This window comes from Pristis pectinata, chromosome 7 (genome assembly GCF_009764475.1).
Source record: "Pristis pectinata isolate sPriPec2 chromosome 7, sPriPec2.1.pri, whole genome shotgun sequence".
In the NCBI taxonomy this organism is placed as follows: domain Eukaryota; kingdom Metazoa; phylum Chordata; class Chondrichthyes; order Rhinopristiformes; family Pristidae; genus Pristis; species Pristis pectinata.
The window spans coordinates 27,832,636-27,846,781 of NC_067411.1; the positions used below are offsets into that span (position 1 = coordinate 27,832,636).

The 14,146-nt window shown below is 44.8% G+C and overlaps 1 protein-coding gene across 1 annotated transcript; it reads right to left on the minus strand.

Annotated features, from left to right (window-relative positions):
* Nucleotides 1-28: 28 nt before the first annotated feature.
* LOC127572318 (hsp90 co-chaperone Cdc37-like 1) lies at nt 29-12,616 on the minus strand. The gene is given in 9 exon segments (XM_052019419.1): nt 29-1,970; nt 3,923-3,994; nt 4,508-4,690; nt 6,610-6,732; nt 8,231-8,346; nt 8,883-8,934; nt 8,936-8,986; nt 10,201-10,482; nt 12,448-12,616. Coding segments are annotated over 9 exon segments (1,101 nt in total). The 5' UTR covers nt 12,562-12,616; the 3' UTR covers nt 29-1,862.
* Between the last annotated feature and the right edge of the window lie 1,530 nt (nt 12,617-14,146).

Genomic DNA, 14,146 nt, shown 5'->3' on the forward strand with positions numbered 1-14,146 from the left:
TGGGAATGAAGGATCTTGCTAAAACTCATTTATTTTCATGTTTATTCATATCAAGCAACTAATTTTCTCATTAAAAAGCATAGTAAATAAATCAGTGCAAGAACTAAGTGACCATTTGGCATTCTTACCAAAAAGGTGCACATTTTCATTTTGCAGCTCACATATACAGATTTGTAAATAGACTTGGCAAAAAAAACATTCACAAGCAGTTACATGATAAATGGTGATTAAACTGAGAATTGAGTGACACCACAGACAGAGACTTGATCATTTGGAACCAAGTCTCTGAAGTCAATGGGCACCAATTTACAATACAGTTTACTCCACTATTACTGATTCAAGCTCTTCTTCATAGTGGAGTATGCATTGCCAGACACCATAAAGCAACATCCAAGCCTCGCTGTAACAGGTTTCATTTGTCAATCACTCATTTCACTCACTCTTCACAAATGCCAGTACATTTATTCACAAGAATACAAAAACCCAGTGTTTTTCATGGATTGCACCCGCTAAATCACTGCAGCTCCAAGCAGCCAGAATTGGAGAAGGCTCCTTAAATTTATCCTGATCATTAAGATTTCACTGTTATGTTTAGAGAACTTGAGGCCCAATATATAGAAGGTTCATTGCATTTTACAGGTTAATTGGAATCCACTCAGTAAATTATGCCCTTGCAAAATGAAATATAATTATTCAATCCTGCTTCTGTGATCCAGATACCCCTGGCCAAAGAGGCAGGTAGCTGCTTCTACAATTGTGCTGCTACTTTGAAAGTCAACACATACAATCCAACAGTGAAATCAGAAAGACTTACACCAGAGAGAAACACTTTGAAGCTGATTCTCTACACATCACAATTGTCTTCCAGACCAACTCTACTGTAGTTTGTTCTCATTTCCAGAAAAGAATGTATCCCAAGCCTCTGTTCTTTCCCAGAGCAGTGAACAGACATAAAATTCTGTTACCTGCCAGACCATGACTGCATTAACTCCAGGGCTGAAGTATTGTTTGCAGGAAAGTGGAACACCATTTTAGCACTCCCAATACTAAAATATTTCCTGAATAAGAACTCAAGATGTGCCAAACTGCCAAAAGAAACCTTTTTCAAAAAAAAAATCGGAAATGAATGCTGGGAGATAAGGGAAGTTGGTATTTTTGGCTTTGCTTTGAACATGCTGTTTCCTTGTTTCCTATGACCTTTTCATTTTAAAGATTTCTGGCTTTCGGCAGGTGCTAATTTGTCCAAATTATAGGTGTATTTTAAATAACAGCACTGTCGGGTAAATTTTCCACTAACATTAGTGAAACGTTAGTACAGGTGGGGAAATCCGTTCATTTTCAACAGGTTTATTGCTAGCACTAAGAGAAAAGTACACCCTGCAGCAAATGTCAAAGGCACAATTCCCTTTACTCTTAAAACACAGGTTTTAAGTACACGTTTCCTACAGGACTGCTCCAGCCTCAGTTTTCAGGAACTTGACACCTATGAAAAACTTAATCAGAGGAGTGGAGAAGGGAAAACCCACTGTACGTAATTTACTGTGGAATCTGACCGATACCCAGCAATATCCCAGTAAGTATCATAGTCCGAGTTCAGGTGGGGAAGGACAGAACATTGATCCACAAATCCTGTACTGTATTTCAAAACAGCCAGCATCAGGACACTTAAGCTTCCAATTCATACTACCAACAGTTGGGTTTCAACAAAACTTAAGTATTTTTTTAAAACACTCCTGATGAATATAAAGTGCAGCATTCGAACAGGCAAGTTACCAGTTACATACAAAAATAGCCGTCTTTTCTTCCACTGTAGTGAAAATGTTTTATGTAGATTTCTAGTAGACAGCATTATTGCTAAACATTTAGGATATGTCCATTCTAGGTTCTTCATTTCTTTCCTCTTTGGCTTCTCGAGTACTGTAAATCCTTAGGCCTGCGTCAATATAGTGCTGCAAGTATTGTTCAGCAACCTGAAATAGAAATATACTGAAAGCTCAATGATGATACAAGAGGATGGTTGACATTACGCAGGGGTAAAGAAAAATCATGGTGCAAAACATGAACAGGACAATTGTTTACTTGCAATCAAATTTTCAAAGAGGATGTTTGCACATTTTGAGAATGATTCTCGACCTACCAGGTCTTGTTGGCCATGAAGGAACTAAAGTTTACAAATTGTATCAGCTTTGAATGGAAATTAAAATGGGGAAACATGAGAAATGGGTTGCTGCTATGCTGCGTCTAAATATTTTTTTATAAAAGTACCCAATTAAGATGCTCTCCCACACTGGCCAAACCCACACGTCAGCTTGGTTAGGTAAACAGCATTTAGATGTGAAGATAAATTGCAATCCTGCTTGTTCATAATGGAGTAAAAAGATCCCAAGGAATTATCCAAAAAGCACAGCTCTCCAGGTTTCCTGGAAGCCAATTATCCTTCAGACAGCAGCCTCAACATAAATCACAGTAGCTGGGGGACTTAAACATGCACAAATCAGTAGCTATGTGCACCCAGGAATCTAGTGACACATTGATCTTTAGAACATTGAGGTTGTTACAGAAATGCAAGGCAACCAATAACTTAGAATGGAGGACCATTTGAATTGAGTTCAGACACACGTCCTGTACACTAGAATCTAATTACAGTGCATCCAGGGCCTGCAGCCAAGATTTCAAAAGGTAATGCAAGTCACCAAGGCAAGCAGTGCCATCAGCTTGGTGTACAACATTGGTTCTCCAGCCAGTGATCCAGCAACACCTTGTGCCTTATGACACAACACCAGATTTCATTTCACAGCAGCCTTTGTGTGCACACATTTCTCACTGCCACTTACAAATTTGGTGAATATCTGGAGTAGACAATTAAAAAAAAGCAAACAATAAAAGCTGTGCATTGACTAACCAGATATAAATGCAAGGAGAGTGTTAAATTAGGCACATTCCTACTTGAACAAAGTTTCAGTTCACAGCCTCCCAGGGAGACAGCATTTTATTTTGACTAATTCATGGGATGTGGAGTCACATGAAAGACTATTGACTACGAGACTTGAGAGCTATCAGTGTACCCCCAAAGATACAAGGCAGGATTTCAGTCCAGCAATAAACAAGGGAGCTACTTTCAGGCAAGGATGGTGTGTAATTTGGAGGGGAATTTGTAGAAGCCGACACCTCCATATCTGTGGTTCTTAACCTTGCAGTCAGAGGCAAGGGCTTGGGAACTGCTGTTAAACCAGCTCCGTCAAGATAATGCAGAGCAATTTGTGGATGTGCACTTGTGGTGGAGGGAGGGAATGTTTAGGATGAAGTATGGGGTACAGGTCATGTGTCCGGGAGAGTGTAAAGCTTCGAGTGTGTTTGGAGCTACACTCAGCCAGGCAAGTGAAACAAGTCCATCAAATTTGCATAGTGTGGTTGGAGGGAGGATAATGGTGTCAGGACAGTGACCACTTGCCACAGAATACCCAGCCACTGACATGCTTCTGTTGCCAAATATTTATTTGGCTGGTTCTGTTAAATTTCCGCTCAATCATGATACTCTACCATGTATATCTGTTATATAGCGCAACACTAATTATGTTGAATATCAAGGGTAGGTCTTGAAGATGGGCTGACATGTGTAGCATGAATGAAATGTCACATTAACTCAAGCCTGAACGTTGCCACATATCACCACCACCGTCCCCTGGGAAGCACTGGATCTGCCCAACAGAAAATGTGGCAGGTTCCTGGTCCTCCCCAATCACATCAGGCTTTCGAAAAGAAAGCAAACTGGTGGGGGCTGCCTGTGGCTTGCCTCCCCTCCCTGGGAAACAGTACAGTTCTGTAAAGAGGACAGAAAGTAGGAGGGAGGAAAAGCAAGGATGAAGAGGACCTTTTAAGACTTCATCATAACTTAGAAAGGGACAGACATTGTAAGACGTACCTGAGGGTTCATGTTGCTAAGCACATTCTGGAGAATGTGGACATCTTGCAACTGGAAACACCATTTGAGCTCCTGGAAGGCAGATAGAACTCATTATAAAGGAGACTTGGTGCTTGTCCCTGAATTCCATTTGCCAAAGGGTTAGTTGGGGGGGGGGGGGGGGGGGGTGGTTTCGATGGTATTTTTGGTGGGCTGGGAGCACAGAGTTGCAGGAAAGATCTGAGCACTGAATAGGTCAAGTGAGCATGTCAGTGATGGCTGGGTGGAGGTCCAAGATTGATTTTGGCAGGGCATTTGACATGGCTGCATGGCCAGAGTAGCAAAGGTCATGGAAAGGCAGCAACCTGAGCCAAAAGGCAATGGTCTGGCTCTTTTATGGGCCAGGTATTTCTATGATGCTGAGAAAGAAAATGGGAAAGTTGTATAACAAAAGTAGGCACATGGCTACTTCCACAAAAACAAGGTCTGTTCAAATGCACATTAAACCACACTCCGATATTCGCAAAAATTAGCTTCATCGCAAATCTGCACCCAGATGGATTAAACAAAGTGAATCCAAGACCATTTTAAGTGTGGGGTACTTGCCTGTGGCAAAGATTCGAACACCTCCACAGGATACAGACCATGAGCATCCAAGTGATTCTGGTGTGGAGCTGCTTTCTGCGGTGGCACTGTCTCTGTCGCTTTTGTATCTGCAAATTCTCGTACCCGCTGGATAAATGCTGCTAGTTCAGTGTTAAAGGCTTCCATGTATCCCTCTTCAGCTATCTTTGTACAGGGTGAAGTGAGCCAGTGAGAAACAAACAAATGTTACCTTGAACAACTCATTATTTTAGGACTGTAAAGGGCTTGTACAGCCCTGCCCTGCATACAGGATGGTGCATTGAGATACGGCATCTTTCAGGGAAGAGTAGGCAGACAAACATTTAAGCAGTCTAATTAATTTTCACTTGTTCTGCTTAAGTAATCATCGAATGTGGATGGAATAGGTTGAACATTGTGGTTTAACTGCCAAAGGTTAAAACACAATGGAAACAAATTGCTCCAGGGCCCCAGGACCGTCTGTGTTGAGTTTGCACCTTCTCCCTGCGATCCTGTGGGTTTCCTCCGAATGCCCCAGTTTCTCCTCGCATCCCAAATATATGCTTGTTAATTGGCTCCTGTAAACTGCCCTATTTAGGTGGGTAGCAGAACCAGGGGTGGCAGAGGTAATGAGAACCAGAGGGAATAGCTGCAGAGAGACAAGTGGAACAGGACTGATGAGCATGTTGATAACTGGCAATGACTAGATGGGCTGAATGGCCTGTGTCCCAGGAAATAAGTTGTAACATGAAAATCATCTTTCAGGTAAACTACACAGTAGAGATAGCCTTTCCAGCATCTGCATTTTTTGACTTTCATTTACACGGAGCTTATATTGCCAAGGGCACAGATGTTTACAGTGTTGTGCAATTTCTAGAAGTCTTCCGCCACAATTCTCTACTGCGAAAGAGTATTATTTCAGCTGTACTGACAGCGAAGGGACAAATTCAACAAGTACAAATCTAAGAACAAAGTATTGCAGATACTGGAAATCAAAAAATTTAAAAGGTAGACAGGGTGCTGAAGGAGGCTTTTGGCATGCTGGCTTTCATTACTCAGGGCTTTGCGTATAGAAGTTGGGGGTTATATTGCAGTTGTACAAGACAATGGCGAGGCTACACTTGGAGTATTGTGTTCAGTTTTAGTCAACCTGCTAGAGGAAAGATGATATTAAACTGGAAAGCGTGCATTAAAGATTTACAAGAACGTTACTAGGACTTGAGGTACTGAGTTATAGGAATAGGTTAGACAGGTTAGGATTTTTTCCCTTGCAGTGTGGGAGACTGACAGGTGATCTTAGAGAGGTGTACAAAATCATGAGCATAGATAGGGTCGATGCGCAGTCTTTTTCCCTAGGGCAGGAGAATAAACAACTAGAGGACAGGGGTTTAAGGTGAGATGAGAGATTGAATACGAACCAGCGCGGCAACTTTTTCCATCCAGAGGATGGTCAGTATATGGAATGAGCTGCCAGAGGAAGTGGTTGAGGCAGGTACAACAACTTTTAAAATATGGCCAGACAGGTACATGGATAGGAAAGGTTGAGGATATGGGCCAAACACAGGCAATTGGTACTAGCTTATGTGGGCATCTTGGTCAACATGGACCAGTTCAGCTGAAGGGCCTGTTTCCATGCTGTATTCTATGAAGAAGTGCTTCTGCCTCCACAGATGCTGCTTGACCCGAGTTCCTCCAGCAGTTTGTTTTTTTTTGCTGAGAAAGTTACTCAGGTCAGACAGTATCTGTGGACAGAGAACCAGAGTTAATGTTTCAGGTCAATGATCGTGTATCAGAACCATTGTTATGGATTTGCCTCTGCAGTTTCCAATGAAAGATCTTCAACCCAACAGATCTTCTTTCCACTGATAGTGCCTATCCAGTATAGTATTTACACCATTTTTAAAAGTTATTTCAATATGGTTGCTTTGTACTCCCACAGAGCAACGTTGCATCATCAAGCAGCGAGTCTGTGATGCAGAAGGGTCCAGCAGCTCTGGCTAAATGATGCAAACTTTAAACATACACAATGCACCAATTGAATTTTCTGACAAGGATCTCCATTCCTTATGGGGAGGGAACTCCAATTCTTTACATCATGACCTTACCTTTGCTTTTTCAAAAAACTGTCGGAAGCAGCCTCGGGGATCCTGTTGAAGGCTTCTGCCCAGTTCTATAATGAACTGCATAACGACAGCCTGATGTGCCACCTGTTCCATTAGTGCTTGTTTCTGCAAAGCAAACAAGAATAGATTACAACAGAGAACAGGCAAAGTATTTTTGGTGCAGAAGTGAGTGGCAGCGAGAATCAGAAGTTGTACATCAAATTCCTCCATTCTCTTCCCAATTAAGTGGGTCCCCAGACAAAAACCTCCTGCAGCAATGTCTTGGATTAAGATTGATGCCTTCCACCATGCGAGGCAGCCAGCTGGTTTATCAATAACACTAATCTGTTGTTCATTACTTTCTGTAAATGATGGAATTAAAGGTATGTGTCCTGCAGAACCCACTATTCCACAGGCAGGAAATGCCAATGCAATGGGCATCAGTTGAACAACTGTCCAGGTAGTGAACAACCTCCTTCTGCAACTGGATCCTTCCTGACCAACAGAATGCAATCAGCAAGGATGGGCAGCAACACTTCTGCCATGATTATCCTCAACATTATTGCCCCAGGAGGCTGTGTCCTCAGTCCCTACTCTACTCCCATTATACTCACGACTGTGTGGCCAGATTCTGTTCTAACTCCATCTACAAGTTTGCAGATGACACGACTGTAGTGGGCTGAATCTCATGAGGCGAAGTACAGGAAGGAGATAAGAGAGTCGAGTGGTATGATATCAAGATACCCTTTTCGTCAATGTCAACAAAACAAAAGAGCAGGTCATTGACTTCAGGAAGTGGAGTAGTGCACATGCCTGTCTATATCAATGGAAATGGTTGAGAGCTTCATGTTCCCAGATCCTGGTTCAGTCATGTACACGTGACGGCCAAGAAAGTACACCAGTGCCTCTACTTCCTCAGAAGGAAATTCAGGATATCCCCGATGACCCTCACCAATTTATACAAAAGCACCATAGAAAGCATCCTATCCAGATGCATCACAGCTTGGTATGGTAACTACTCTGCCCAAGACTGCAAGAAATTGCAGAGTTGCTGACACAGTTCAGTCCATCACAAAAACCAGCCTCCCCTCCACTGACTCCATCTACACTTCATGCTGCCTCAGGAAAGCAGGCAACATAATCAACGATCCTTCCCACCCCATTCTCTCATCTCCCACCTTCCATTGGGCAGAGATACAAAAGCTTGAGAACACTTACCACCAGGCTCAAGGACAGCTTTTATCTCGCTGTTATAAGACTCTTGATCTCTCATTCTATCTCGTCATGGCCCTTTCACCTTATTATCTACCTGCACTTTCTCTGTAACTGTAACACTATTCTGCATTCTGTCATTGTTTTCCTTTAGTTTTACCTCAATGTACTTGTGTATGGAATGATCTGTCTGGATCATTTACCAAATGAGCTCGAGTATTTGCCCCATTTCCTGCTTGGATTTATTATTTCCAGCATTTTCATTTTACTAAACAGCATTGTGTTTGCCAGTAAACTGAAAGTGGGTCATATCTCACTCCATGCAAAAACACGCTCCCCACAGCCCAGAGAAACCAAAGATAGCATAGAACAAGCCTACATCGTTAAAAGGTATCAATTCTCTTTGACTTACCTCCTCCTCTTTTAAATGAAAGCACCACTTTATCAAGTAATTAGCAGTTTCCTGACAAACAAGGTGGGGGTGGTCTGACAAGTATCTCTGACTGTCAACCCACCGCTTCAACATCCCTGGATGGAGGGAAAAAAAAATGTATTTTATTCCAGCCTTCTGCCACCACCAATGTGAAAATTACATTCAAGGAAATAAGCAGTGAAGTTTGAAAACAACTGCAGCATTTTCATTTGTTAAACATTTTATTTACATCGTGGTAACAGGCCTTTCCGGCCCAACGAGTCCGCGCCGCCCATTTTAAACTAGTTATCAGTGTAATTACTGTCTTGATGACATGTGCTTTTCTTGCCATGGATTTTCACCATAGAAAAACTTTCAAAACAGACAACATGTCATGTGAATTCCTCGCCACCCAAATTAAGAGAGGCTGCAGCCCAGTACCAGTCTATTTATGGAGAAATCAGTTCTTTCCGAGTCAAAAAAAAATCAAGCCACCACAGGTGCTGGAAAGCTGAAATTAAAAACAGCAAATGCAGGAAACAGTAAATGGGTTAGGCAGCATCTGTGGACAGGGAATAAGAGCTTATATTTTTGCTTTCTCAATCATATGATATAGCATACTTCATCTTGTTTTAAAGAGCTGTCCACTTACCAAAGTGCCTGATCTGTTGTTCATATTTCTGTGCAAATGTTGCATTTTTTTCCATATTTCTCCTCTTCTACTTCTTTACATTTTATGCTTTTATTGATCACACTCTGTTTATAAAAAAAGCAAATAAAGCGAGCAGCAGAAAGCATTTCATTTCTTTTCATTTTCTGCTCAAAAGTGCACGTCCTGCAGACATACTGATAGTTCCGATAAGAAAAACATGTTTCCCTCATTATTTAACTATTTCCAGCTGAAGTTCCATTATATTTATTGCAAAGGTCACAGCTTCTTGGTCATTGAGAACCAAACAGCAGTCCAAAAATCTGAAGTGATCAACGGTAGTTCGGGACGAGCCTCTGGATTTTATTGGAAACACCCAATAGAGAGACTTCCATCCGAAGCAACATCGCTGGTACACGCATGTGTGTACCCAATACTGAAAATAGTAATAAGGCCCAATGCTTCAGTGTTGAAAACAATCACTTGATCACAAGTTAACTTTGTGGGGACAAATAAAATCACATGTAATGTAACCACATTAGCACCAGGTTAAATCAATTCCAGCTCTTCACCCACCACCCCCAAACAAATCAAAACATTGAATGCAGATACGAGATCACCCAATAGGTCCTTTCTCTCTGCTCTTATTGGTTACTCCCCAGCAGCAGGTGATGGGATGCTTTGCAGAATGGCTTATAATCTTAAACAACTGCATGCCTCGTGAGCTGGGCCACAAACAATATTCAAAGGGCAAGGATATCATGTTCCCTTTTTCAAAAAGGACCAGTTGGGCTCTCACACTTCATTATTACCGGTTGTAAATCATTTATAACCTGTATTCGGTTTTGGGTTGGGAGTGTGGAAGGAAGTGTCGGGTTTGAATTCGTGTTCTCTACATCGAAAGAGGCTGCAGAGGGTTGTAGATGCAGCCAGCTCCATCACGGGCACAACCCTCCCCACCACTGAGGACATTTTCAAGAGGCAGTGCCTCAAGAAGGCAGCATCTATCATTAAGGACCCTCACCATCCAGGACATGCTCACTTCTCATTACTACCATCGGGGAGGTGGTACAGGAGCCTGAAGATCCACACTCAACATTTCAGGAGCAGCTTCTTCCCCTCTGCCATCATATTTCTGAACGGTACATAAACACTACCTCGTTATTCCTCTTTTGCACTATTTGTAACTTATGGTAATTTTTGTCTTGTACTGTACTGTTGTCACAGAAAAACAAATTTCACAACATTGATAATAAATCTGATTCTGCTTTGTCCAGTGACAACTCTGCCACTCATGATTAATACTGGGAACATACTGTACCTTATTAAATCCTTCTTTACTGACTGTATCAATATTCCATGAACTCATCCTCTCATTCCAGATCAGCTCTTCCTCCTTCTGCCTCCATTCATCCTCTTTCTTTTTCAGCTCCCAGTATTCAGTCTGTGCTTTGGCGTGCTCTTGTTCCAAAGACTCAGAGTTGTGCAGCTCCAAATTGCAAAGTCTCTGCTGGGCTTCAGCCAGCTTCCACCGGCATTCCACTGTCTTCTTCATCAACTCCTGCTGCTTGTGACAAACACTCTCTACACCACCAGTGTACACCTGGAATGTAGGAGGCATTGCAAATGAGTACCATGGGACAACTGCACCGCTCACCATGGAGTAGACCAAGTCACACAAAACACAATCAAACAGCTTTGGAGTTCAATGGACCAGCCATGCCCACCGTGTTGAAGCCATCTCTCCAAGATGAGAAAGGTAATCTCAGGATATCCCAGACAGGTTCAAGCACAATGAAGAACCTCCACAGTGCTGTCTCTGTTGTAATGTAGGAAATGTCAGTTAAACCAAAGTTCTGTAATCCTACATTCAGTCATGAACAGTACCAAACAAACAACTAACTAGAAAAGACTCCAAGAATATACCATCCTCAATGGCTGAAGTACTCAGAACCAGGTTTGTCAGAGGAGCCAAATAGATGATCCATCTTGGTTCCTCCACAGATCCCCATCACATAGGCCAATCTACAGCCAATTCATTCCACTCATGATGTCAAAACCCTAAAAAGGCCAAGAACAGGCAACACCCCTACCGTAGCGATGAAGACTTGTGTTCCAGTATTAGCTGTACCTCTTGCCAAGCTGTTCAAATACTATTACAACAGTGGCATCCATCTGACAACATGGAATACTGCCAGGTATGTTCTGTTCACAAGTAGCAGCACAAATCCAATCTGGCTAATTACCACCCCACCAGTCGACTCTTAGATCATCTGTGAATGGATGCACCAATAGTCCGCTCACCAAAGCCCAGTCTGGGTTGTACCAGGGCTACTCCAGACCTCACCAGAGCCTCGATCCAAGTATGGACTAAAGAGCTGAACTTCAGAGGCAAGGTGAGTGTACACCCCTGACAAAGAGGGAAACTCTAATTGTTGGGAGTCACACACGGCACAAAGGAAGGTGGTTGTTGTGAATCAGTCATAGCAGCCCCAGGACAATATTCAAAAACCAACTTTAGCAGCTTCATCAATAACCTTACCAAAAGTGGAAATATTCATTGATGATTAGAAATGTTCACTACTCTTCAGCAACTTGAAACCAGCAAGACACAAACAATATTAAGGTAACATGCAAGCCAGAAGAGTGGCAGGTAATGACCACTTTCACAAGAGTACCGAATCCCCCACAGATGCAGGAATGCAAACTAAACATTTACTGTTGACATTTAGTGCAGCAGTCTCATAAACACTGTGGCTACGAGAGCAAGTCAGAGGCTGGATACTCTGCAGTGAATGACTCTCCTCCTGACACCCTATGGTCTTTTCATCATTCTCAAGGCATAACTCAGGAGTGCCTCTCCACTTGCCTAAATGAGTATCACTCCAAAAACTCTCAAGAGCCTTGACACTATCCAGGAAGAAGTCTCCTTAACTGACACTCAATCAACTATCCTTAGTATTATTTCTCTCTGCCACTGGCACACAGTACCTGCAGTGTGCATTGCAATTATTTACTTAGGTTACTCCAACATCATCACCAAACCAATCAAAGGCAACAGGAAGACCAGCACCTGCAGATTCAAAGAAAAGTACAGCACAGGAAAAGACCTTTCAGCCTACCAGGTCTGTGCCAAATACAATGCCAAACTAAACTAATCCCATTTGTCTGCACATGGTCTATATTCCTCCATTCCCTGCCTGTTCATGTGCCTGTCTCAATGACTCTTAAACATTGCTATCATATCTGCTTCCACCACCTCCCCTGGCAGCACGTTCCAGGCACTCACCACTCTCTGTATAGAAGTCTTGCCCTACACACACCCTCTAAAAACTTTCCCCCTCTCACCTTAAACCTGTGATATCTAATACATAATATTTCCACCCTGGGGCAAAAGACTCCGACTACCTACCCTGTCCATATTTCCCACCCCCGAAAACACCCCAACCACCAGTCCTTCCCCCACCAAACACCAATCCTTCCCACCCCACCTCCAAACAACACCGGTGCTCCCTCCTCCAGCCCCCCCCCCGGCCGCTGGGGCAGGCAGGTGATTGCCAGGACAGACCTGACTCCGCCACGCCACCCCGGGGAGCGGTCTGTATCTTTCTCCGCCTTCGTCCTCCTCCTCTCCGTCGTTGTGAGAAGCGGCGCCGGGGAAGCCGGCCCGATACTCCATCATCCTCGGCCGCTCCCTCTGCGCCCACCCGGTGTAACAAAGCGGCAGGAACACGTGACCCGCGCCTGCGTCACTCGGACCCCGGGGACGCGCGCCACGTGGTCAAACGTTGGTGTCACGTGATACAAAGCGGCGTCACCCCGCCGGCCTGCTGTGTCACGTGACACCAGGTTCCCACGTGACCGGGATCGCTGTAACGCTGCCGTCTGCGGTTGCCCTGTGTGGTGTCTGCGGTCACTTCACTACCCCTGTCTACCGACTCGGGGCTGGTCCAGGGGGCAGGGGCTCCTCCTGTCTACCGACTCGGGGCTGGTCCAGGGGCTCCTCCTGTCTACCGACTCGGGGCTGGTCCAGGGGGCAGGGGCTCCTCCTGTCTACCGACTCGGGGCTGGTCCAGGGGGCAGGGGCTCCTCCTGTCTACCGGCCGGGGGCCGGTCCAGGGGGCCGGGGCTAATCCACAGGCTCCCCGTGTGTACCGGCCGGGGGCTGGTCCAGGGGGCAGGGTGGGTGGGGCAGGGGCTACCTATGTGCACTGGCCGTGGGTGGGGCTCGGGCTCCGGACCGTCCTGCGCACCTGGAGACAAGAGACTGCAGACGCTGGCACCAGGAGTAACAAACAATCTGTTGGAGGAACTGAGCGGGTCGAGCAGCGACTGGGGGGGGGGGGGGGGGAGAGGAATTGTCCACGTTTCGAGGGATGCTGCTCGACCCGCTCAGTTCCCCCAGCAGATGGTTTGTTGCCCGGGACCTGTGCACGTTGCTGCCAGCCCCGCGGCCGCTGACAGACGCGCAGTGACCTGGACCTCGGGGAGCGGAGGATGTCACTCAACGCCATCGCGGCCTATGATCCGCTTCAGTTCACTGGTCCCACCTTCCCCACAGCCCATGATCCCTTCAGCGTTAAGAAAAGTATTTACCGCCTCCTTCAATCTAGTTCGTGACTTGGCCTCCACTGCCTTCTGTGTCAGAGAATTCACCACCCTTTGGATGAAGACATTTCTGAATGGCGAACTTTGTACTGCGAGGCCATCGGGAACATCCTCACTGTAACCCGTCTCTCCAGTCCTCTTAGAATGTTGTAAGTTTCCATGAGATCTCTCGTTCTTCTATACTCCAATGACTATAGGCTGAACCAACCCATTTTTTTATTCATTAGTTCTGCCATCCCAGGTCATTTCCAGTCATCCTTCTTTGCACTCACTCCATGACAAGAACATCCTCACATGAGGAGACGGGAACTGCGCGCACAACCCCAGATGTGGTCTCACCAGAGCCCTGTACAGCTGCAGCAAGATATCTTTGCAACGATGACTCTAGTTGCCCCCAAATCACCAGCCACGTGCCCTTGTGTCACACTGTTCGCTCCAGAATGTCGCCCGGCACAGTCTTCTGCTGGGATCCTGATACAAGACTCTGTGTGGCCAGAATAGCACAGGGGCCCCTAATGTAGGCAGCCGGCTGGACACAGAAGTACTGTGAAAGCCTCAGCCCCAGACTCACACATGGTCAAAGCTGTCATAAAAAACAAAAATGTTGGAAATAGAACATAGAACAATACAGCACAGGAATAGGCCCTTCGGCCCATCAT